The sequence below is a fragment of the Microcaecilia unicolor genome, chromosome 1 (genome assembly GCF_901765095.1).
Source record: "Microcaecilia unicolor chromosome 1, aMicUni1.1, whole genome shotgun sequence".
NCBI classification, from domain to species: domain Eukaryota; kingdom Metazoa; phylum Chordata; class Amphibia; order Gymnophiona; family Siphonopidae; genus Microcaecilia; species Microcaecilia unicolor.
In genome coordinates, this window is record NC_044031.1 from 553392697 (window position 1) to 553419040 (window position 26344).

General features: G+C 45.9%; 1 protein-coding gene across 1 annotated transcript in view; it reads right to left on the reverse strand.

Moving 5' to 3' along the window:
• UBR5 (ubiquitin protein ligase E3 component n-recognin 5) overlaps positions 1-26344 on the reverse strand; it is a 651214-nt gene that overhangs the window by 93005 nt on the left and 531865 nt on the right. The window contains 6 exon segments of the mRNA XM_030189847.1: positions 2904-3015; positions 5727-5970; positions 12285-12383; positions 12470-12590; positions 13943-14151; positions 26188-26301. Of these exon segments, the coding sequence (XP_030045707.1) occupies positions 2904-3015; positions 5727-5970; positions 12285-12383; positions 12470-12590; positions 13943-14151; positions 26188-26301 (899 nt within the window).

A 26344-nucleotide genomic window follows, 5' to 3' on the forward strand; every position in this document is an offset into this window, starting at 1 on the left:
AGCATTGGTGCGCAGGTAGACAGGGTTTTCCTTTTCGCGCGTAGGTGACGGATGTATTGGAGTTTTTGCAGGATGGTATGGACAGGGGTCTGGCCTTGTCCTCCTTGAAAGTACAGGTGGCGGCTTTGTTGTGTTTTCGTGGGAAGGTTCAGGGGAAGTCTTTTTGAAGGGTGTTAAGTTGCTGCGACCGCCCCGGCGGCAGATGGTGCCTCCATGGGATTTGAATCTCGTTCTGGATGCTTTGATTAGGCCGCCGTTTGAGCCCTTGGTTTCTGTTTCGGATAAGGATCTTTCCCTAAAGACGGTTTTCTTGGTGGCTATTACTTCAGCTCGGAGGGTGTCGGAGCTTCATGCTTTGTCGTGTAGAGAACCCTTTTTGTCTTTTTCCAAGGAAAAGGTTTTGTTGCGCCCGGTGCCATCCTTTTTGCCCAAGGTGGTTTCAGAGTTTCACGTTAATCAAGTTATTTCCTTGCCAGTTTTGGGTGACTTGGCAGGGGATGCGGAACAGCGTCGTCTGGCAAAGTTAGACGTGCGGAGAGTATTGCGCTGTTATATTTCCAGAACTCAGGAGTATAGAGTTTCGGATCGTTTGTTCGTTCTTCATGGTGGTGCAAAAAAGGGCGCGGCAGCTTCCAAGGCAACGATAGCAAGATGGTTGAAGGAGTCGATTGCTTCTGCTTATTTGCTAAAGGGTCGCATGGTTCCTAAGGAGTTTGTGGCTCATTCTACCAGGGGAATGGCGGCCTCTTGGGCGGAGAGTAGTATGATTCCTCCGTTAGATATTTGTCGAGCGGCGATTTGGTCGTCATTGCATTCCTTTGTTAAGCATTATAGGATTGATGTGCATGCCAAGGAAGAGGCAGGCTTTGGGGCTGCAGTGTTGACCTCTGGCCTTCGGGGATCCCACCCTTAGGGTCTTTACTGCTTTGGAACATCCCACGCGTCTTGACCGGTCTGGAGGGTCGAGGAGGAAGGTGAAATTAGATCTTACCTGCAGTTTTTCTCCTCTCTTCCCTTTCCCTCATCTCCATCCATGTGCATCTTCTTCTTTTTTCTTTCCTCCCCTCCATCCATGTCCAGCATTTCTCCTCTCTCCTACCCTCCATCCATGTCCAGCACTTCTCTCTCTTCCCTCCCCTCTATCCATATAAAGGTGAAATTAGATCTTACCTGCTAATTTTCTTTCCTCTAGACCCTCCAGACCGGTCAAGACCCGTGGGTTATGTCCTCCTACCAGCAGAGGGAGACTGAGAAACACTGAGCTTTTGAATACTGTATATATAACCTGTGCAGTACATCCACTTGCCAGTATAAACCTAACAAAGCAGAGAAACACTAACACTAACTATAACCAGCAAACTTGTACGTGGTCACTGCCAACTGGACACTTTCTTCATTTCTCTCACTGTGTCCTTTTGTCAGATGTGCTTCCACAGGTGGACTACCAAACTCGGTCACACCTGCCCAGACTCATACCAACAAAACTGGTAAAAACAGAGTCTGAAACGATAGACACCACAATCAACAGCTGCCAAGAGATAATCAACAGACAAAGCATACCTCCTGGCCTACAGTACAGACAGGGCGGGCCTTGAGCGGTCTGGAGGGTCTAGAGGAAAGAAAATTAGCAGGTAAGATCTAATTTCACCTTCCTCCACGACCCTCCAGACCGGTCAAGATGCTCGACAAATATCTAACGGACCTTAGCAGTTTCTTTTTAACCATTTTCCTCATTTTATTATAGTCGCACTTTCGAAAATTAAAAAAAAAAAAAAAAAAGAAGAAGCTACAGTAGATTCCTTTGTGGGTTCATTCCAGATAGTAGCTCAAACTTGATCATTTTATGATCACTGTTTTCCTGGGGACCCAACACCGCCACCTCTCGCACTATGCCCCGCACGCCACCAAGGACCAGATTCAGACTAAACTAGGTCTCGCAGTGACTGCTAGAGGCTGTTAATGCTGTGTACAAATTTCAAGTTTTAAAACTAGGGGGAAAAGAGTATGGAGATAGGTTGATAAAGTTTGTTTACTCTGCCAATTCCTCTTTTAAACCTCAATCTTTAAGTTCCCAAAGCACAAAGCAAAATAATGTTCACTTACCAGAGAAATGCCCTCTTCTCTCAGAACTTCTCAGAAAGAAAGTTAAGTTGGACCTTTCCTCTTTATACAGTTTTGAATCTAAGGGGACTGCTTCAAACAGACCATTTCTAGCTAACTCAGTAATCAGGTTGGCCTTAGCAACCTCTGCAAATATTCTACTTCCTCACATCTTAATTAACACCTAATTGAGGTCAGTAGAAGTGCCATCTCTCTAGTAACCAAAGAACAGAAAATAATTGTCTTTTAGAACAAGATTTCAGCCTTCCTACTACCTTTTAAAATTCTTTGGCTGTTAAGTTTCTACCTCTAGAAAAAGTTTCAGTTTAAAACTATGGGAAAAGTGTCTACTTCTAGAGAAAATTTCTGTTTAAAACTATAGGAAAAGGGTTGTAAACTATGGAAACTAGTTAATAATGCTTGCTTTTCTATCTCGCTTTTTTGTTTTTCCCAATAAGACTAAACTAGGTCCTGCTATGCCTGCTAGAGGCTGTTAATGCTGCGGTACAATGTTCAAGTTTTAAAATTAGGGAGAAAAGAGTATGGAGATTAGTTGATAAAGTTTGCTTTTTCTATATTTTTATTCTGCCTATCACTAACCTACAATTCCTCCTTTAAACCCCAATCTTTAAGGTCCCAAAGCACAAAGCAAAATAATGTTCACTTACCAGAGAAATGTCCTCTTCTCTCAGAACTTCTCAGAAAATAATTCACAGGGTTAGAAAAGATGTCTACTGCTCTTTTAGGGGATGTCTCTACACTTATGACCAGGTTATAGTTGTAAGCAAGATAAAACCACGTACCTATCTCTGTCTCTCCGAGAACCTGCTCGCAAGCCACTACTCCGTCTCATTTCTCTTTCCCGCTCTCGTTCCCGATCTCGCTCTCCTCTGTTCCTCAGCCTCTGCATTAGGCCTGGAAGAAAAGTCAGTTTTTACTTTTCAAATGGATGTAATTCAATGAACCGCAATCACAGCAATTTAAAAATGTTCTACCCCTTTCATGTTTGTAACAGTCTTTTGAAACCACCCCAAAGAATACTATTTTGGTAGCTGAGTTCTGTCATTACTTCAGGCTGTCTATAACATAACATAGCAAATTTTGTATATCATGTCAAACCATAAATGCTTAGAATGGCTAACAACCAAAAATAAGAAAGATAAACAAACTGTCAATGATGTACAGTATAAAAAGAAAATGATGTACAGTATAAAAAGAAAATGTATCACACATAAAATGCTATCTAACATTTAAAAATTTAAAACAAAGCCATGTTTTCAATTGTTTGCAATATTTCAAATAGTCCTGCTCTAGGCGAAGCTCCAGCAGAAGTGAATTCTGAAGTTTTACAGCAAGTAATCAGTCATAGTCCTCTGTACACTCTTGAGTCTGTGAGTTCCATAGACTACGTCTGCCAGATGGTAAAAACTGTCATAGCATTGACATGCAGTGGCCTCCAGATAGGCCTGCACGGTGTTCAGACTCTCCAGCGCTCTTGCAAAAGTGACAGGAGGTTGTTGAATTTTGTCAGCACGTGCCTCGCTGCTCATTTCATCATCTGTTTCATCATCAGCCGTTGCCTGTGTGTAGGCACATATCTGGACATCAGTGCTGTCGTTAGCTGTTTGTAGGTCGTTAGCTGTTTGTAGATCGTAATCTACAGCTACGTAGTGATGAAACTCCTTTTCAGTAACACCTGCTGGGAAGTCAATAGCCTGTTCATCTGATGCATTTGCAACAGCTGCATCTGTTTCGTCCCTCTCCACATCCCTAACAAACCTTGCCCGCTTGTAGCAGTTCACAATGGTTGCCTGTGTAACATGATTCCAGGCTTCTTTCTGCATATGTAGGGAATCCAACAGTGATAGATTACAAGCCAGTTCAACAGCACCTTTATCCTTGCCAGTCTGGTCATCCATAATGCTCATCAGATGACATAGCACAACAGCCCGATAATGTTGTTTGAAATTGGCTATTATGCCCTGACCATAGGTTGGATCAGAGAGGTAGTGTTTGGTGGCAGGAAGACCACCTTGACGTTAGACAACCTGACATCATCACTATTTGCAGCACAATTATCACAAAGCAACAAAATCTGACGCTTTTGTGCCCGCATTCTAGTTAACTTCTTTAGCTACTGCTTCCAAATTTCCCCAGTCATCCATGAATTTGCGTTAGCCTCATATGACACAGGAAGTCGCTTAACATTCTTGAAGCAACGGGGCTGTTTGCTCTTTCCAATGATGAGGGGTTCCAACTTCTCACTCCCATCCATATTGCAGCAAAGAAGGATCGTTCATCGGTCCTTCGACGTTTTACCTCCTCTAGTTTTGGCTTGTTTGAATACAAGTGTTCCATTAGGAATCGCTCGCCAGTAGAGACCGTTTTCGTCAGCATTGAAAATGTCACGAGGTGCAAACTCGTTCAAGATGGTAGGAAGAACTAAAACAACCCAATTTTCAGCACCAGAGTCATCAGCGTCTTGTTTCTCACCATGCTGTTTCTTGAATTTTATGTTGTTCCTTTCCTTCCATCTTTCCAACCATCCAACAGTGGCTTTGAATTCAGTTAGTCCAAGACTTTCAGCTAGCTGATTAGCTTTCTCCATAAGCAGTGGGCCACTGACAGGAAACTACTCATGACTTGAGAAAACCACCGAAGAAGAGCATCTTCTACCTCCTCAGCTTTTCCCGCCTGTTTTCGTTTCCGTTGTGGATTTGTATTGTTTTGCCAGTCTTCCAGAAGCTGGTCTTTCTGCTTCAAGATATGTGAAATATAACGGGGATTGACATAATATTCTTTAGCAACAGATGCTTGACTTCGTTTGTTTTCTAATTTTTTAAGAACTCTATTCGTTCAGCCAGTGTTAAAGTCTTACAGTTGCGCAACAACGACAACCCCAGTGTACAACATTCTTTTGCTAATTCTGCCTGTGGCAGTTAAAGGGGCGGTAAATTTGAAATCTCATTGGTTGTCACATGCCAATCGGCTTCCATATTCCTTGCGCGCGCTTATGCGGAGTCTTTCCTGCAGAGGAGCGGTCTTAAACCATGCATATAAGTGAATCTTGCACTTATCAGTGGTGTGCTAAACCGAAGTTTGTCCCCATAGAAATTGATGGAGCCAAAAACGGGACCGAAGTACAGCATGCAGTTAAACAGAGCATGCGCTTATCCGACATGCACTTAAATGGAGTGCACTGTACATAAATAATAAATACTATTCCATGGATGAGCACTTTTTGGGTTCAAAGCATTAAGTAGGTACATCTTGCTTCCTTTCTCTTACCTTATTATAAATTCTTCCAAAAAGCCTACCCTTCTCCGGCTCCATTTGAAATGTAAACTCTCATTCTGTTCGATTATGGCCTTCTCAATTTAACATTTTAATATAGTTTCTCTTATTTGTCTCATCTGTGCCTTGAGTAGAGTTTAAGCAGCAGGGAATCAGTATCATCTGTTATATGTATGTTTATACAGCTCTCCATACATCTTATATGATTCTAGTAATGGCATCACTTGGCCTGGCGTACCCCAATTTATTTTATTCCAAAGAATTTCATATGTTTTCTGCACTCTGTTAAAACTCACATTTACTTCCAACCATAATAAAAACCTGACGCTTACTTGTATGTGTTCCTTTGTTGGCATTCTGGATACAATCAAGATTTGGCAGTTTCTCAGTTGAAAGAAAAGCTTGTGCAATAGCAGTGTAAAAACTTCGTGCAACACCACTACCCTCTCCTGGCTCATCTTTAAACGTCACTTTAACCCTGTGTACTGCCATTGGAGTTGTAGCACATCTACGGCCAAAATGGTTGTTGAGTTGCCTCATTGTTTGCTGAATCAGAAGATCCCGATCTCGATCCACCTACCACAAAATAAACCCATTAGACAAGTATACTGCAGTGTGAGGCAATATTACTTGTTTGCATATGAAATATGGAACAATTCATAATCAGAAACTCACATATTTCCTGGTTGGAGCACAGGGATCAATTCAAATTTTTTACTATCTAAATCTTTTGTGATGCACAGTAACATGTCTGCAATTTAATAGATTAAACTGGCAGAGCAAAGCTAGTCTAGTTAATAATCACAGATTATGCAAAGCAGATATATATAATAAATGTTTGAATAGGTCCTTAAAATAATTATGTATTTTATTATATTAAAAGGCAATGTACCAAGTGGTACTAAATAAATAAATAAAACAAAACCGTAGATGATAGCAGATACAGAGTAATTATTCCATCCAGCTTACTAAGCTATTCTTGATTATACCATTCTGGCACAGGTAGCTCCCAACAAAGATATGTGTGAATCTCTTCATAAAGGTGGTTAATAAATCCCAACAAATAAATATGGGCCTATATCTCTGTTGCAATAAGCAGAAGACTAACTCCCTGCATAGCTCTCTTTAGCCAAATTATATATTTGTATTCCTCTTTGGTTCTTTATCATCCCAAGCAGAAACGCATACATTTATCCACACCCAATCCAACATGCATCAATACCCCCACTTTCAAGCACCCACCAAAACCAGTGAAGCTGCCACATGAACATGTGGCCTTGTTGGACTATCTGAAGACCACAAATTTGCCAGCACCAATGTAGCTGGTTTCATGAGAGCTGTAGCAAGCTATTAACAGCCTGGATCCCCATGATAAGTGACGTAAGTATTTATGCCAAGCAGTACTCACCCTGTTATCACTTTAAAATTAAAATAGACCCCCCTGTGCTATTTGATTTCTTTTAGAAATGTGTGTTGTTAATTGGGGTACAAAGCCCATTCAAATCTAGTGTGTGCGCAAGATACTGGTACTGCTGCACAAATTAAACCACAAACACTGAATCTAACTAAAGCATGTTACAAAGATTCATATATGTGGAGAGGAACCTTATTATATGACTAAGACATTTTAAAGATACAGTGCTAAGACAGCAAGATGAGAAAAGCACAGATAATACTGAGAACAGTAGAAGAATTACTCATATGTTTAAAATTCTGAGAGAAGAGAACATTTCTCTGGGTAAGTGAACATTATGTTGCTTTGTGTTTTGGTAACTTAAAGAGTAGGGTTTAAAAGAGGAATTGTAGGTTATTGATAAAGACAGAATTTTAAAAAAATCAAACTTTATTAACTAGTCGCCATATCCTTTCCCTCATAGTTTCCATAGTTTTAAAACTTGAACTTTCTGAAATAGCATTAACAGATAGCATGTAGAAGGCACAGCAGGGTCTAGTTCAGTCGTCATTCCCATCCCCCTCCCACTTACCCCTAAGCACAACTCTTCAATTATAGTCACTATTCTAATAAGGATAACAAGAGGAGTGTTCTCATTAGAATTTTAATTACATTTAGTTTCTGAGAACCAAACACTAAATAAATTACACATATCATATAATCTTAAGGCTCCTTATATTCATCTAATATCCCTAGTACCTTCAGAAGTTTTAATTAAACAACTCAAATACTAAGAGGCAGATAAATGTCCAGTAGCGAGAGGGGTGCTATCCAGTCTTTTGAACCGAGTGTCACATGTATGATTATCTCCCAGTTGTTGAGAGGTTATATGTGTGTGCTCGATGCAAAGAGCTCCTACCTCTCAAAGAATGAGTCTATTCTCTTGAGGCTAGAGTACCAGACTTGGAGGAGTTGTGGGAGACAGAGAAGTACATTGAGTAGGCCTACAGGGACGCTGTAAAGAGGTCCCACCTCCAGTCTGGCAGACCCTGTGCTGCCTTGGAGGAGGGAGGCTCCCTAAAAGGAGAGCATCATCCTGTTGAAGTTGGAAATAATCTTGTAGCCAGGACAAGCCCACCAGGGGAAGCAGTATCCTCTTGCACCGAGGATGTGTCTCCAGGTGCTTCTGCCAAGGAGGGAAGGGTTAGGACCGCTGTTGGTGATTTGATTATTAGACACGTAGATAGCTGGGTAGCTGGTGGATGTGAAGATTGCCTGGTCACTTGCCTGCCTGTTGAGAGGTGGTGGACCTCATGCGTCACCTAGATAGGATTTTAGATAGTGCTGGGGAGGAGCAGGCTGTCTTGCTACATATAGGTACCAATAACATAGGAAAATGTGGGAGGGAGGTTCTGGAAGCCAAATTTAGACCCTAGGTAGAAAGCTGAAATCCAGATCCTCCATGTAGCATTTTCAGAAATGCTCCTCATTCCAAGCGCAGGACCCAAGAGACAAGCAGAGAGCTCTGGAATCTCAATGCATGGATGAGGTGATGGTGAAAGAAGGAGGGTTTTAGATTTGTTAGAAACTGGGCAACATTCTGGGGAAGGGGGAGCCTATTCCAAAAGGGTGGGCTCCACCTTAACCAGGGTGGGACCAGGCTGCTGACCGACATTTAAAAAGGAGATAGAGCAGCTTTTAAACTAGAAACTGAGGGAAGGCCGACAGTCGCTCAAAAGCAAATGGTTCAGAATAAGGTATCTTTCAAAGATATTACCAAACAAGGGAAGATAGGGCACCCGATAGCAAGGTTGCAATAGACACCATAGTAGACCAGGTGTCTTTAAATAAAAAGCAGACATGATTTTCAAGATTGCACATTATCACTGTCAACTACTGAGCAAGCTGTAAATAATAACAAACAACATAGTTTGAAATGCCTATATGCAAATGCCAGAAGCCTAAGAAATAAGATGGGAGATGTAGAATATATTGCACTAAATGAAAAAAAAAATAGATATAATAGGCATCTCTGAGACCTAGTGGAAGGAGGATAACCAGTGGGACACTGTCATATCAGTAAACAAATTATATCACAGTGATAGGGTAAAGGGGAAGGGGTAGCATTATATGCTAAGGAGGGCCTTGAATCCAATAGACTAAAAATTCTGCAGGACACAAAACACATCTTGGAATCCCTATGGATTGAAATTCCATGTGTAAAGGGGAAAAGGATAGTGATAGGAGTGTACTACCATCCACCTGGCCAGGATGAGCAGACAAATGTAGAAATATTATCAGAAATTAGGGAGGCTAACAAACTGGGTAACACAATAATAATGTGTGATTTCAATTACCCCAATATTGACTGGGTAAATGTAACATCAGGACATGCTAGAGAAGCAAAATTCCTTGATGACATCAAGAACTGCTTTATGGAGCAGCTGATTCAGGAGCCAAGAAGAGAAGTAACAATTCTAGACCTAGTCCTTAGTGGAGCGCATGATCTGGTGCAGGAAGTAAATGGGCACACACAGAAGAACAAAAACCTTGCACAGGTGAAACTAGGCAAACAAGTACAGTGAAGGAGACAAAGAAGATTACAAAAATGTCTAACGGACTCAGAGAGTTCACATCAGAAGTTTATTGCAAATTGAATACTAGACTCGACACGAATTGTGTTTCAGCTGATGAGGCCTGCTTCAGGAGTCCCTACACAATACAAGATATATAAATGAATAAACTTAAAAACAAAATTAAAATTGATGGAGACAGTTATAAAATACATTGTTAATTATGTAGTACGTAAACGAAGCAATTAAAAACAAATTATATATATAAAAATACATAAAAGTAATTCTATAAATTATGACAATAACTAGCTTACTCATAAATATGTTTAAAAACAATACAAATGGTGAAAACAATCCAATGAAATCAAGAATGCCATTGTATTTATACTAGGATCATATAAAACAGTGTGTGGTAATTAATATAGGGCAAAATTAGGCAACTGTATATTTATTCTAGCAATGGGCAGACACAGGAGATACATAATAAACAAGGAGAAAATAAAGTTTGGTATGAAAAGGAAGGGAAAAAAAATAGAAAACATTCTGTACCTATAATTTGTAATTTCTGAAAGTGCTAGAGAATCTGTAAGTACATCTAAGGGGAATAACAGTACATTAAAAAACTGTCAAACAAGTGTGGAATCGTTAGAAAGAAAGCGATATTACAAGGAAATGAGATGGGCTTATAAAAAGAATATATATGGCGCAGTAAAACCCGAGTGGACAACTTATACTAATACCGTCGCATTTCCTTGTAATAAAGATGTTATAATGCCTTTGTATTGCTCCATGGTGTGACTGCATCTTGAATAATGTGTGCAATTCTGGTCACCGCATCTCAAAAAAGATATAGTGGAATTAGGAAAGGTATAAATAACGGCAACGAAAAAGATAAAGGGGATGAGACTGAGGAAAGGCTGAAGCAGCTAGGGTTCTTCAGCTTGGAGAAAAGACAGCTGAGGGGACATGTGACAGAGGTATATAAAATAATGAGTGGACTGGAATGGGTAGATGTGAATCGCTTGTTTTCTCTTTCAAAAATACTAGGACTAGGGAGCATGCAATGAAGCTACAAAGTAGTACATTTTGAACAAATCAAAGAAAATATTTCTTCACTTAACATGTAATTAAACTTTGGAATTCGTTGCCAGAGAATGTGGTGAAAGCAGTTAGCTTGGTGGGGTTTAAAAAAAGATTTGGCTATCTTTCTAAAAGAGAAGTCCATATGCCATTATTAACATGGACTTGGGAAATCCACTGCTTATTTCAATGATAAGCAGCATAAAATGTATTGCTGTGTTTTAGGATCTTGCCAGGTACTTGTGACCTGGATTGGCCACTGCTGGAAACAGGATACTGGGCTTGACCTTCATTCTGTTCCAGTAAGGCAATGCTTACTTGCTGTCCTCGCTGGCATTGATCAGCGATAGGTTGTGGAAGAGTAGCTTAATGGTTAATGCAGTGGGCTTTGAGCTTGGTAGCCTGGGTTTGATTCCCATTGCAGTTCCTTGTGACCTTGGGCAAGTCACTTAACCCTCTACTGCTACAGGTACAAAAACTTAGATTGTGAGCCTTCTAGGGACAGAGAAAGTATCTGCATATAATGTGTACAGCACTGCGTACGTCCAGTAGCACTATAGAAAAGATTAGTAGTAATTAGTAGTGATATGTTAAGTACTTTGTAAATGAGAAAATCAAGGGTTGTGTGCTACTCTGGGGTGGGTGAGAACGGGGCGTCAGTGGGGGTGTGGTACTGAGGGGTGAGTGTGGGTGTGCTATTCTGGGGAATGTGATTGGGGTTGTTTAGTTGAGGGCAGGGGCGTAGCTACGGGTGGGCCTGGGTGGGCCCAGGCCCGCCCGCCCACCTGCCAAGTCTGAGATGATCCTCCGCTCCGCCACTACCGCTGCCGCTCCGCAAAAGAAGAAAATAAAGTTCGGGGCCGCAGCAGCCTTCCTCCCTCCCCCCCGAGGTTGCCGCCGCTGCCCCTCCCCCCGAGGTCGCCGCTACCGCCCCTCCCCCCCGGGGTCGCCGCCGGCCCCCCTCCACCCGGGCCGGGGGCTCTCTTCTCCATTGAGCTTACAGCACCTCACCTCTGAAACCGCAGCAGGCAGATCGCCTCCCACCGGCCTTCCTTCCCTGCCTGTGTCCCACCCTCGTGTGACGTAACGTCGGCGAGGGCAGGACACAGGCAAGGAAGGAAGGCCGATGGGAGGCGATCTGCCTGCTGCGGTTTTGGCGCTGTAAGTTCAATGGAGAGGAGAGGGCCCAGCCCGGGTGGAGGGGGTGCCGGCCGCGACCTCGGGGAGGGGGGGGGGGGGGGGAGAGCAGGAGCGACCTCGGCGGTTCCCTCCTTCCCCTTCCGTGTTCCAGGTCCACTCCTCAGCGCAGCGTTTCTTTCCCTCTCTGTTCCGTCCTCTGACGTTATCATGTCTTGACGCGGGGGCGGGACAGAGAGGGAAGTCTTTACTGCGCATTTGCGGGTGAGTCGGTCACTTGCCATTTATATGTTTGATAGATGTCTGATATGTAAAATTATTGTCAGAACACATCATTATCAATGCCAGCTTTATTTGTTGTTGCTGACTTAGTGTAACTTGTGTTTTCCCTTAACCCCAGGCTCTTCACTATTAGGCTACTGCCTAGTCACCTATTCTGCACTAGACTGACTGAATGACCTCTAATACTGTCCAGCACTACAAACAGAATTATCTACACATTGCCTAAACTAATGAAATACTAGTGTGTGTAATGCAGTTTGGGGCTCTTATAAACATAGCTTCAAGGACTTCTTGGAACTGTAGGAGGCTGCTTAAACAATTTTTTTAACTGATACCAAGTAACAACTACACCACTTTCTATGAGCACAACTGAAATAAGTACATAAATGACTGGATACAACTTACCTTAAGCTAACAATCCTTACCTCTAAAGTTAAATCCCTTGATTGCTGATTTCTAAGTTTTTCCATTTCTCTACGGAACTTTGATTCTTTTACTTCAAAACCACCCAACTCAGTAAGAATCTTTTAAGTTGAAAACAAGAGAATAGGTTAGTTCTCTGTTACAGTGACCACATACTCAGTTATTGCTACTAGTGATAAACACTTACTGATCCCGGTTCAGCTCCAACATCCTCCATGAACACTCTGCCAAACAGCTCTAAAGAAAGCCTCCAGCGGCCCAGCAGCATGTCATGAGAGATTACCATTCCCATGAAACTGCATTGGGGCCTGTCAGGAAAGAAAAAATACTGACATATCATAAAACTTTACAAGTGTTTCTATCCTTTCAGTATACTAACCCTTGCTATTCCATTCACTTATTAGTTATTCCTCAGCTAAGCCAGTCAAACCAAGGTGCAGTAGAGGTTGACACAAAGACCAGCCAACGCAGGAAATGTTACTTAGGATACTTTATTGAAAGCACCAGACACACTTGACCCCACACAGGCTGTGTTTTGGCGGATACAAACTGCCTACCTCAGGGGTCACCAAAGATTCTTTGCAAGCCAAGACTACTCTTGTGGCTGGTACAAGAAAAGAGAAGCTCAGCAAACAGTATCAACAGAAATGATGCCAACAGCACGCAGAATAAAAACTCAACCTTGTTTTCAACTTGGATGCTCTTAGGGGTGGTTCATGGGGGGTGGGGGCTCTTCAGGAGCAGGACAGATTCTATCGGGGGGGGGGGGGGGGGGGGGGGGGAGGAGGGGGGTGCTTTTGGGGTGAAAGGGTCTTCATGAGGAGGTGGATACTCCTGGGGAGAAGCGATGGATGTCTTCAGAACAATTAAAAATGTGATTATTGATGTCAATACTAAGGGCTCAATACGATGTACAATTAAGAGTTATCCTTGTAAAAACACAATGTAAATAGTAAACCTAATAACTAGTAATATCTTCCAAAAAGATACGTTTTCAGTCGCTTTCAGAATCTCAAACAGTTTACTTCTATTCTAATAGCTAAAGGAAAAGAATTCCAAAGTGGTATTATCACAACTATAAAGACAGTATTAAATATTCTAACAAATCGTGTTTTAGAGGACAGAGAATAAGCTGCTTAAGCAGTCTGGAAAAAGAACAAAAAAGAGATGTAGAAATCATAGTGATTAATAAATGAGACGAACTGTGAATTATTTGATTAAGTATGCAGAACGCTTTAAATTAAACACATTCAACAACTGGAAGCCAATATTGTGTCTTCATATAACTATAGACACTAGTAAAGCTATTCAGTGATTAAAAATTTTTAATTGTCCAATTAATCAATTTAAATTTTTGATCAAACAGCAGCAATAGTTTTTTGTGCAAGGCTTGTAGGTCTGGACATGGTAAGTAAATCTGCAAGCCATTGAAAAGCAAATTATTCTTTTTAAACAGGACAGTTAATCTTTTGCCTTAGCTATGATGATAAAGTAATCATGTCCTAAATAGGGTTAAGTAACATACTGTACATGTTCTCGATCTTACTAAAGGCCAAGAGGACTCTGTCCTCTGGTCATGGCTCAGACTTTACATTCAATCTAAGCCAAAATGCTAGGGAGTTTCAAAGCAAGCCATCTGTTGTGATGATGTTACAAGTACCTGAATGATGTAAGAGGAGGCCCCTCACTTTCAGTCAGTCCTATTTCTGCTAGCAAACTGCTTTTCAATTGTGCTGCCAGATCATGGGCCGAGGGTCCTGATTTTGAGTTTTCTGACTCTTCCATGGGTACATTTTGTTCTCCTTCCCTCTTCTGCATGTTCATGACATTTTTCAGATTGGCAGCATAGGACATTTTGGTAGGCAGAACCTGAGTAATGGAATGCACATATTTAATCAACTCTTCTATGCTTTAAAAGCAAACTTTTCCAAATGAGGCTCTGTCTGCAGGAATCCAACCAGGACACTGAAATATTAGCAGGAAGAAAAACACCTTAATCTCAAAAGCTCATTTTGAATGGGCTGTGTAAACGGGGGGGGGGGGGGGGGGGGGGGGGGTAAATATGTAATTTTGTCTGTGAAATTATATTTCAGTACATTTACTTGCAGAATTGGTTTTATGGTGGCAGCACTCACATACAGACCAGGAGAAATCCTGGAGGAGCTAAGTACTACTTTGCCAGGAAATTTATGTGGTGTCAGAGGAGACTCTGTAATTTACTAACATGCTCCCTCATCTTCATACACTTTGAAAGCTTTCATGCAGACTGGCACTAATATACTGCTAAATCTATCCACCAAGGGTATTTATAATGAACTCTCCAAATTTTATTTAATTTCAAAATTTCAGAACTGTACAATCTACTATTCTAAGCGTTTAACAAAAGAACACATACAATAAAATATATAATAAAAAGATACCACAAATATTAAAACAAAGACCATCTTACCATATGAATAAAAATTATATTATAAGAATATATTAAATTAAAATAGTGGGCCAGCCAGCTCACTTAGGGGGTCCTTTTACTAAACTACATTAAGATGTTAATGCGTGAGTTAATGCGTAGTTAACAACTAATGCCTGACTGTGCTAACAGAGTTTCCAGTAAAATGTTCATTAAAAGTTGCATGTTACTGTCATTTTCTGTTAGGAAGCGTAAGGATGGGTGGACAATGGGCATTGCCAACACCCTCCAGTTAACACACTGCACATACCACATAATGACAAATGTAACATTAACATGGAGGCGCTAAGTGCTTCTGTGTTAACTGCAACTAGAGTAGCACATGGTAATGGACATTTTAACACTGCACCTGCAACTGACATGCTGGGAATGGCTCCCAAGTGTAGCTACCTTAGTTTTGCACCTACCATGCAGTAATATCTTGTGCTACAGCACATTAAGGGGAAATTAGGTTTTACTTACTAATTTGCTTTCCTTTAGTCCCTCTAGATCAGCACAGATAGGTTATGCTCTCTGACCAGCAGATGGAGACTGAGAACCACAGACGTTTTAGAACACCTATAACTATGGTGTGCAGTCCCTAGTCAGTAATCGAATAAGAAAGCAGAACATAACCACTAGCCTGCCTTGCTCCCTCTCAGAGCTAAAGCCCTTGGCTATAAGAAAGTAGCCCCCTGCATTGCTGCCTTCCTCCCCCCCCTTTTCTTTATAAACTAACAAAACCGAAAACAGTATCTCACAGTAACAATAAACATGACCCACAAAAAGAACCGAGCTAGCCAACAACAAAAACACTGCAAAAACTTCTGACTCTGAAATCTGGGAAGGCCCTATGCTGGTCTGAAGGGACTAAAGGAAAGTGAATTAGCAGGTAAGACCTAATTTCCCCTTCCATAGCATCCCTCTAAACCAGCATAGATGGGAAGTAGCAAAGCAGTGACCTTCTGCTACTCTAGCCTCAAGAAATCAGACTCATTCTCTAGAATGTAAACCACACTAAACCCTGGAAAGGGGATATTAGCAGTATACAAGAATTGATTAGATTAAGGGAGGGCCCCCTGTAGCCCCATCTCCAACATCCTAGACCTAAAGGCTGCATCTTGACAAGCCTATACATCCAGTTAGTAATCTCAAGCAAATGAATGTGAGGAGGACCACACAGCTGCTTTACAGATGTCCTGAGAAGGAACCAGAGAGCTTTCCGCCCATGAAGTTGCCTGCCTTCTGATGGAGTGAGCCTTAACCCATTAGTGCCCAATGTTCCCATAATGAGCTCCCATATGGTAATGTTGGGCACTAATGGGTTAAGCTGTAGCAGATCCGACTGCACTTTGAGAATATAGATGGAAGACGTAGCCTTAGACGCCACCTCTCCACCGACACGATCCCCAACTAGAACGAATAACCTGTCCAATCTACAAAAATCCTGAGGTCTTCTGAAATAAACTTGAAGAACCCTCCGAACATGCAGGTGATGCAAACACCAATAATTCAGTGCGCCCTTAGCCTCCCCCCAAACAGGAAATACCACCAACTGATTAACATCGAAAACTGAGACCTCTTTGGGGAGGAAGGAAGGCACTGGGCACAGGATCTTTAAAAAAAAGATCAGAAAAGGCACTCCGAAGTGCCTGCAACTCCAAAATCTGCCTCGTGGAAGAAATAACCACTGAGAACACTGTATTCAAGGAAAGGTCCTTCAACAAACACTCTGGCAAAAGCTCAAAAGGCAAAGATTATGACGACTCAAAAACTAGATTAAAATTCCATGGAGGGAAAGAAGGCCGAACCTCTAGATGAAAATGATGCACTCTATGAAAAAAAATGAACCACGTCCAGATAGGATGCCAAAGGCTTCCCCCGACCAAGCCCTGGAAACAAGTCAGAGCTGCCACCTGCACCTTCAGGGAAGCCAAGGCCAGGACCTTCTCCAGACAGTCCTGTAAGAACTGCAACAACTGTGGCACTAAGGCTGAAGCAGGGAAATCTGACAATCCAAACACCACCCCTCGAAAATATGCCACACACGGACATATGCAAGGGAGGTAGATCTCTTCCGTGAATGCAGAAGGGTTGCAATCACCCTGCTAGAGAAGCCCCACATCCTCAAATGTGCAAGCCAGGAGATGGGTTAGGCATGACTACCAGCCTGAACACATTTGCAGACTCTGGAAGCCGAAATGGACAGTCCCGTTCCAGCTGCTTAAGGTCTCTCTTTTGGAGACATAAATACCACTCAACCCTTGAGGTGCTCAACTCTCTGAATGACCTTGCCAAGCAGAGGCCAAGGGGGAAAGACATACAGGAGACCGCAGAAGGGCGCTTTGTAGCCCCACCTCCTGCTGAAAAATCTGAGCACCTTCGCATTGGAGGTCGCCATCAGGTCCATCACTGTAAGACCCCACTTGTTCACTATCAGGCTGAAGGCAGCACTGTTCAGACTCCATTCTCTGGGATCCAGGACATTTCTGCTGAGAAAATCTGCACCTAACATTTTCTATGTCTGACACATGTGCGGCTGACAGTTCTACCAGATGTCACTCCATCCAAGACAAGAACAGCTGTCTCCTTCACCTGCGGGCAACTCTTTGTGCCCCCCAATGGTTCACATAAGCAACTGTTGTAGCACTGTCTGCGAGGATACGCACCACCTTTCCTGTAAATAGCTCTGAAACGACTGCAGTGCTAAACAAATTGCCCTCATCTCCAACCGATTGATCGACTACTGCGCTTCCTCCTCTGTCCAGTAGCCTTGAGCCACCCAGTCCAGGCAACTGGATACTGAGCCTAGACGAAACTGGTGTCTGTTGTTACCATCAAATCTGGAGAAAGTGCAAAAACTTGCCCCTGGAAAGATTCCAGGTATGAATCATCACTGCAGACTACACTCCACTCTGCCCCCAAGGAAGTGGCAAAGTCTCCAGGGGCTGGTTGTGGGGAGACTACCTTGACAGCAGCGCCTCTTGTAAGGGCCCCATATGAGCCTGGGCTCACTGAACTACCACCAAAGAGGCCGCCATAGAGCCCAGCACCTGCAAGCATTCCTTGATCTGGGGACAGTGGAGGCTCAAGAAACAACGTGCCTGGGACTGCAGCTTCAGGAGCTGAGCTTCGGGAAGAAACCTTTCCCAAGAGGGTGTCAAACCAAACTACCAAATAGTCCAAGGATTGGGATGGCACCAAATGACTCTTTGCTGAGCTTACCACCCAGCCCAATGACTGTAACATCTGAACCACCTTGGCCATTGCCATGCTGCTTTCCTGAAAGGATTTCACCAGAATCAACCAACTGTCCAGGTATGGATGGACCAAAATTCTGTCCTTCCCCAAAGCTGCATCCACAACCACCATCGCACCTTGGAGAACTTGTGCAGCACCACAACCAACCCAAAGCGAATGCTACATACCTGTAGAAGGTATTCTCCGAGGACAGCAGGCTGATTGTTCTCACTGATGGGTGACGTCCACGGCAGCCCCTCCAATCGGAATCTTCACTAGCAAAAGCCTTTGCTAGCCCTCGCGCGCCGATGCGCGCCCGTCTTCCCGCCCGAAACCGGCTTGTGCCGGCCAGTCTCATATGTAGCAAGACAAGGGAAGACACAACTCCAAAGGGGAGGCGGGCGGGTTTGTGAGAACAATCAGCCTGCTGTCCTCGGAGAATACCTTCTACAGGTATGTAGCATTCGCTTTCTCCGAGGACAAGCAGGCTGCTTGTTCTCACTGATGGGGTATCCCTAGCCCCCAGGCTCACTCAAAACAACAACCATGGTCAATTGGGCCTCGCAACGGCGAGGACATAACTGAGATTGACCTAAAAAAAATTACCAACTAACTGAGAGTGCAGCCTGGAACAGAACAAACAGGGCCCTCGGGGGGTGGAGTTGGATCCTAAAGCCCAAACAGGTTCTGCAGAACTGACTGCCCGAACCGACTGTCGCGTCAGGTATCCTGCTGCAGGCAGTAATGAGATGTGAATGTGTGGACAGATGACCACGTCGCAGCTTTGCAAATCTCTTCAATAGTGGCTGACTTCAAGTGGGCTACCGACGCTGCCATGGCTCTAACATTATGAGCCGTGACATGACCCTCAAGAGCCAGCCCAGCCTGGGCGTAAGTGAAGGAAATGCAATCTGCTAGCCAATTGGAAATGGTGCGTTTCCCCACAGCCACTCCCCTCCTATTGGGATCAAAAGAAACAAACAATTGGGCGGACTGTCTGTTGGGCTGTGTCCGCTCCAAGTAGAAGGCCAATGCTCTCTTGCAGTCCAATGTGTGCAGCTGACGTTCAGCAGGGCAGGAATGAGGATGGGGAAAGAATGTTGGCAAGACAATTGACTGGTTCAGATGGAACTCCGACACAACCTTCGGCAAGAACTTAGGGTGAGTGCGGAGGACTACTCTGTTATGATGAAATTTGGTGTAAGGGGCCTGGGCTACCAGGGCCTGAAGCTCAAACTCTACGAGCTGAAGTAACTGCCACCAAGAAAATGACCTTCCAGGTCAAGTACTTCAGATGGCAGGAATTCAGTGGCTCAAAAGGAGGTTTCATCAGCTGGGTGAGAACGACATTGAGATCCCATGACACTGTAGGAGGCTTGACAGGGGGCTTTGACAAAAGCAAACCTCTCATGAAGCGAACAACTAAAGGCTGTCCTGAGATCGGCTTACCTTCCACACGGTAATGGTATGCACTGATTGCACTAAGGTGAACCCTTACAGAGTTGGTCTTGAGACCATCAGACAAGTGCAGAAGGTATTCAAGCAGGGTCTGTGTAGGACAAGAGCGAGGATCTAGGGCCTTGCTGTCACACCAGACGGCAAACCTCCTCCACAGAAAGAAGTAACTCCTCTTAGTGGAATCTTTCCTGGAAGCAAGCAAGATACGGGAGACACCCTCTGACAGACCCAAAGAGGCAAAGTCTACGCTCTCAACATCCAGGCCGTGAGAGCCAGGGACCGGAGGTTGGGATGCAGAAGCGCCCCTTCGTCCTGCGTGATGAGGGTCGGAAAACACTCCAATCTCCACGGTTCTTCTGAGGACAACTCCAGAAGAAGAGGAAACCAGATCTGACGCGGCCAAAAAGGAGCAATCAGAATCACGGTGCCTCGGTCTTGCTTGAGTTTCAACAAAGTCTTCCCCACCAGAGGTATGGGAGGATAAGCATACAGCAGACCCTCCCCCCAGACCAGGAGGAAGGCATCCGATGCCAGTCTGCCGTGGGCCTGAAGCCTGGAACAGAACTGAGGGACTTTGTGGTTGGCTCGAGATGCGAAGAGATCTACCAAGGGAGTGCCCCACGCTTGGAAGATCTGGCGCACCACTCGGGAATTGAGCGACCACTCGTGAGGTTGCATAATCCTGCTCAACCTGTCGGCCAGATTGTTGTTTACGCCTGCCAGATATGTGGCTTGGAGCACCATGCCGTGACGGTGAGCCCAGAGTCACATGCTGACGGCTTCCTGACACAGGGGGCGAGATCCGGTGCCCCCCTGCTTGTTGACGTAGTACATAGCAACCTGGTTGTCTGTCTGAATTTGGATAATTTGGTGGGACAGCCGATCTCTGAAAGCCTTCAGAGCGTTCCAGATCGCTCGTAACTCCAGAAGATTGATCTGCAGATCGCGTTCCTGGAGGGACCAGCTTCCTTGGGTGTGAAGCCCATCGACATGAGCTCCCCATCCCAGGAGAGACGCATCCGTTGTCAGCACTTTTTGTGGCTGAGGAATTTGGAAAGGACGCCCCAGAGTCAAATTGGACCAAATTGTCCACCAATGCAGGGATTCGAGAAAACTCGTGGACAGGTGGATCACGTCTTCTAGCTCCCCAGCAGCCTGAAACCACTGGGAAGCTAGGGTCCATTGAGCAGATCTCATGTGAAGGCGGGCCATGGGAGTCGCATGAACTGTGGAGGCCATGTGGCCCAGCAATCTCAACATCTGCCGAGCTGTGATCTGCTGGGACGCTCGCACCCGGGAGACGAGGGACAACAAGTTGTTGGCTCTCGCCTCTGGGAGATAGGCGCGAGCCGTCCGAGAATCCAGCAGAGCTCCTATGAATTCGAGTTTCTGCACTGGGAGAAGATGGGACTTTGGGTAATTTATCACAAACCCCAGTAGCTCCAGGAGGCCAATAGTCATCTGCATGGACTGCAGGGCTCCTGCCTCGGATGTGTTCTTCACCAGCCAATCGTTGAGATATGGGAACACGTGCACCCCCAGCCTGCGAAGTGCCGCTGCTACTACAGCCAAGCACTTTGTGAACACCCTGGGCGCAGAGGCGAGCCCAAAGGGTAGCACACAGTACTGGAAGTGACGTGTGCCCAGCTGAAATCGTAGATACTGCCTGTGAGCAGGCAGTATCGGGATGTGTGTGTAGGCATCCTTCAAGTCCAGAGAGCATAGCCAATCGTTTTCCTGAATCATGGGAAGAAGGGTGCCCAGGGAAAGCATCCTGAACTTTTCTTTGACCAGATATTTGTTCAGGGCCCTTAGGTCTAGGATGGGACGCATCCCCCCTGTTTTCTTTTCCACAAGGAAGTACCTGGAATAGAATCCCAGCCCTTCTTGCCCGGATGGCACGGGCTCGACCGCATTGGCGCTGAGAAGGGCGGAGAGTTCCTCTGCAAGTACCTGCTTGTGCTGGAAGCTGTAAGACTGAGCTCCCGGTGGACAATTTGGAGGTTTTGAGGCCAAATTGAGGGTGTATCCTTGCCGGACTATTTGGAGAACCCACTGATCGGAGGTTATGAGAGGCCACCTTTGGTGAAAAGCTTTCAACCTCCCTCCGACTGGCAGGTCGCCCGGCACTGACACTTGGATGTCGGCTATGCTCTGCTGGAGCCAGTCAAAAGCTCGTCCCTTGCTTTTGCTGGGGAGCCGAGGGGCCTTGCTGAGGCGCACGCTGCTGACGAGAGCGAGCGCGCTTAGCCTGGGCCGCAGGCTGTCGAGAAGGAGTATTGTACCTACGCTTGCCAGAAGAGTAGGGAACAGTCTTCCTTCCCCCAAAAAATCGTCTACCTGTAGAGGTAGAGGCTGAAGGCTGCCGGCGGGAGAACTTGTCGAATGCGGTGTCCCGCTGGTGGAGCTGCTCTACCACCTGTTCGACCTTCTCTCCAAAAATATTATCCGCACGGCAAGGCGAGTCCGCAATCCGCTGCTGGATTCTATTCTCCAGGTCGGAGGCACGCAGCCATGAGAGCCTGCGCATCACCACACCTTGAGCAGCGGCCCTGGACGCAACATCAAAGGTGTCATACACCCTCTGGCCAGGAATTTTCTGCACGCCTTCAGCTGCCTGACCACCTCCTGAAATGGCTTGGCTTGCTCAGGGGGGAGCGCATCCACCAAGCCCGCCAACTGCCGCACATTGTTCCGCATGTGTATGCTCGTGTAGAGCTGGTAAGACTGAATTTTGGCCACGAGCATAGAAGAATGGTAGGCCTTCCTCCCAAAGGAGTCCAAGGTTCTAGAGTCCTTGCCCGGGGGCGCCGAAGCATGCTCCCTAGAACTCTTGGCCTTCTTTAGGGCCAAATCCACAACTCCAGAGTCGTGAGGCAACTGAGTGCGCATCAGCTCTGGGTCCCCATGGATCCGGTACTGGGACTCGATCTTCTTGGGAATGTGGGGGTTAGTTAAAGGCTTGGTCCAGTTCGCCAGCAATGTCTTTTTTAGGACGTGGTGCATGGGTACAGTGGACGCTTCCTTAGGTGGAGAAGGATAGTCCAGGAGCTCAAACATTTCAGCCCTGGGCTCGTCCTCCACAACCACCGGGAAGGGGATGGCCGTAGACATCTCCCGGACAAAGGAAGCGAAAGACAGACTCTCGGGAGGAGAAAGCTGTCTTTCAGGAGAGGGAGTGGGATCAGAAGGAAGACCCTCAGACTCCTCGTCAGAGAAATATCTGATGTCTCCTTCATCTTCCACGAGGCCTCACCCTCGGTGTCAGACACAAGTTCACGGACCTGTGTCTGCAACCTCGCCCGACTCGACTCAGTGGAACCACGTCCACGATGGGGGCGTCGAGAGGTAGACTCCCTCGCCCGCATCGGCGAAGCTCCCTCCGCCGACGTAGACGGGGAGCCTTCCTGGGAGGCGGCGGCAGCCGGTACCGCACGCGGCACCGACGCCGGAAACCTCACCTCGGGCGATGGGCCAGCCGGCGCCACGCTCGACGGTACCGGTGGCGCAAGCACCGCCGGTACCGGAGGGTTAGGGCGCAACAGCTCTCCCAGAATCTCTGGGAGAACGGCCCGGAGGCTCTCGTTCAGAGCGGCTGCAGAGAAAGGCATGGAGGTCGATGCAGGCGTCGACGTCAGAACCTGTTCCGGGCGTGGAGGCTGTTCCGGGCTGTCCAGAGTGGAGCGCATCGACACCTCCTGAACAGAGGGTGAGCGGTCCTCTCGGTGCCGATGCCTGCTGGGTGCCGACTCCTTCGGCGACCCAGAGCTCTCGGTGCCGACCCGGGAAGGAGACCGATGACGATGCTTCTTCGATTTCTTGGAATGAAGCATGTCACCGGAGCTTCCCTGCACCGACGAGGAGGACGTAGAATCCAGCCGTCGCTTCCTCGGGGCCGAGACCGAAGGAGGTCGGTCTCGGGGGGGCTGTACCGCAGGAGCCCTCAGGGTAGGGGGAGACCCACCCGAAGGCTCACCGCCACCAGCAGGGGAATGGACAGCCCTCACCCTGCACTCCAGATGAAGCACCACCGTCCGACGACATCAGCAGACGAGGTCCCGGTACCACCGACGTCGATATAGTCGTCCGATGTCTCAGCGTCGATGCAGAGGGCCGATGCCTCGATGCATTGGCAGCCGAGGATGAAGGTCTGGACGCTGAAGACGTCGATGCACTCGATACCCCCGGTGCCGATGCCGACGAAGAGCCCGAGAACAAAATGTTCCACTGGGCTAACCTCGCTACCTGAGTCCGCTTTTGTAAAAGGGAACACAGACTACAGGCCTGAGGGCGGTGCCCAGCCCCCAGACACTGAAGACACGACGCGTGCCTATCAGTGAGCGAGATTACCCGGGCGCACTGGGTGCACTTCTTGAAGCCGCTGGAAGGCTTCGATGTCATGGGCGGAAAAATCACGCCGGCGAGATCAAAAGTCGAAATGGAGAAAATTGGCACCAGAAAAATAGCGAGAAGGAAATTTCGACCGGGGCCTAAATAAGGCCTACCCCGACGACGAAAGAAAACTTACCGGGGCGAAAAAAAACTCGAAGTACAGGAAGGGAAAAACCAAAAGAGGTCATTCCGAAACAATTTGGACAGTTTCTCACAGAAACGAGTTGAAAACGACGCGCGAGGTCGACTTTTCGGGGCACGAACGGTAAAATACAACCGTACCGAGCGCGGAAAAAAGAAGACTGGCCGGCACAAGCCGGTTTCGGGCGGGAAGACGGCCGCGCATGCGCGGTGCGCATCGGCGCGCGAGGGCTAGCAAAGGCTTTTGCTAGTGAAGATTCCGATTGGAGGGGCTGCCGTGGACGTCACCCATCAGTGAGAACAAGCAGCCTGCTTGTCCTCGGAGAAAGGGGAGTACACATAATTGATAATGCTACCTCCAAAACTGTGAAGCAAAGGAATCTCTGATGACTCTGCTGAATGGGAACGTGTAAATAAGACTGTCAGATCCAAGGAGACACTCCCTGGGTCTTACTGCCACAATGAGCAAATGACGAGTTCCCATGCGAAAACTGTGAACTGGAGAGCACAATTCACTCCTCTTTAAATCCAGAATGGGCTGGAAAGAACCTTCCTTTCTGAGTGCCACAAAGTAAATCGAATACCGACCTGTGCCTCTTTCTTTGAGCAGCACCGGAAGCACCGCCTGAAGGTGAATCAACCTGTCCAGAGTCTCCTTGACCACTCCTGCTTTCCACCTGGCCCTGCAGGAAGACTCTAGAAAAAGATCTGGCAGAGGATGGGAGAACTCCAAGGCGTATCTGTCCCGAACTACTTCGACGACCTACTGATCAGCTGTAACCTGGGTCCACCTCTGGTAAAATTCTCTCAATCTTGCACCTACTGGAACCGGAGTATGGCCCGCAACAGCTCTCAGTGAGCTACTGAGCAAAAAACAGAGTCTTGACCCTCACGGTAACCACCATGAAAGAACTGCATTTTCTGAAATAATCCACTACATACACCTGCACCGCTCCTGCCAGGCTGATACCTGAGGGATCCTTAAAGCAGCCTCTAGCCAAGAAACCTTGCACCATGCTTTGGGCATATGTTCCGTCAACCTGGGCACTTTTGTCTCTTTTAAGCTCTTAAACAAATTATCCAGTTCCTCCCCAAATTACATGGGAGCAACTTGCTGAGCTTCGATTTACAAGCTGGATCTATCGACCAACCATGCAGTCAAAAGGACTGCCTACCAGCAACACTGAGTGCCATGGACTTGGAGGAAGCAATAGATAATCATACAGGGCAACACAAAAAAAAAAAAAAGAGGAACCCAGTTCAAGTTTAGCCACCTCCTAGTCCTCTAAGGCCCAATCATATGTCGACTGATCAAGAACCTATTCAGACAAGCGGAAATACATTTTTGCTAACAGACCACCGCAGATAGTTGCCTGTACCTGCCAGGGCCACCACATCAAAATTCTATTTCAATAGCGCCTCTATCCTACGATCCTGCATGTCTCTCAAGGCTGTACCACTGTCCGCTGAAATTGTATTCTTCTTGGTAACCGCTGAAACCACAGATTTCACCACTGGAGGCCTTAGATATTCAAAGTAGGCGCAAGAAGAGAAACCTGCAGTACACCACAGGAAGACAAAAAGGAAGCTGCGTATTCATCCTGCCAGAGAACCCCGTAAGTCTGCTGTCTACAACGAAACACAGTACTATTGAGGCACACTCAGTAAGGATTTCATGGGGATGTGTATGTGTGTGTGTGTGTGTGGGGGGGGGGGGGGGGGGGGGGTGTGGACCTGGCCGCATGGGTGTGGCACCTCCGGCCCAAAACAGAACCCCATGGACGTCAGCCTGTGTCCAGCTATAAGATGGACACAGGTAGCTCTGACAGGGAACTTTCACTCCTTTTTCTTTTTAATGTACAACCCCAAACACTAAACAAATTTAGAGACCCTCAATACTCTAGCCTCAGACCAGGACTGCACATGCTTACCCCATCTACCATCTGCTAGACACGGAGAACTACTGATTCTCTAGGGACTGCACAGCATAGTTATAGGTGTTCTTCTGTGGTTCTCAGTCTCCATCTGTTGGCTGGAGTGCATAACCCATCTGCGTTGGTCTGGAGGAACACTATGGAAGTGCAAATTCTAATGCACTTTAGTAAAAAGGCCCCTTAAGTATTAAATCACATTGAGATCCTTTATTTATAATTGTGCCATATAAACTTAAATAATTATATTTGCTGCACATAAAAACAAACTGGCACAGGTGGCCTTTGAAACATTACCTCAAGACAATTTCTGTCCACAGTCACCTCTACTAAGCACTTCCCAGTATTGGCAGATGATGAATAAAGTCCTTGACTGGGACGACCAAACAAGTCTTCCTTCCTAGCATTTGGCTGAAAATAAGAATATAGTTCAACTTAAAAATCCATATTTGGA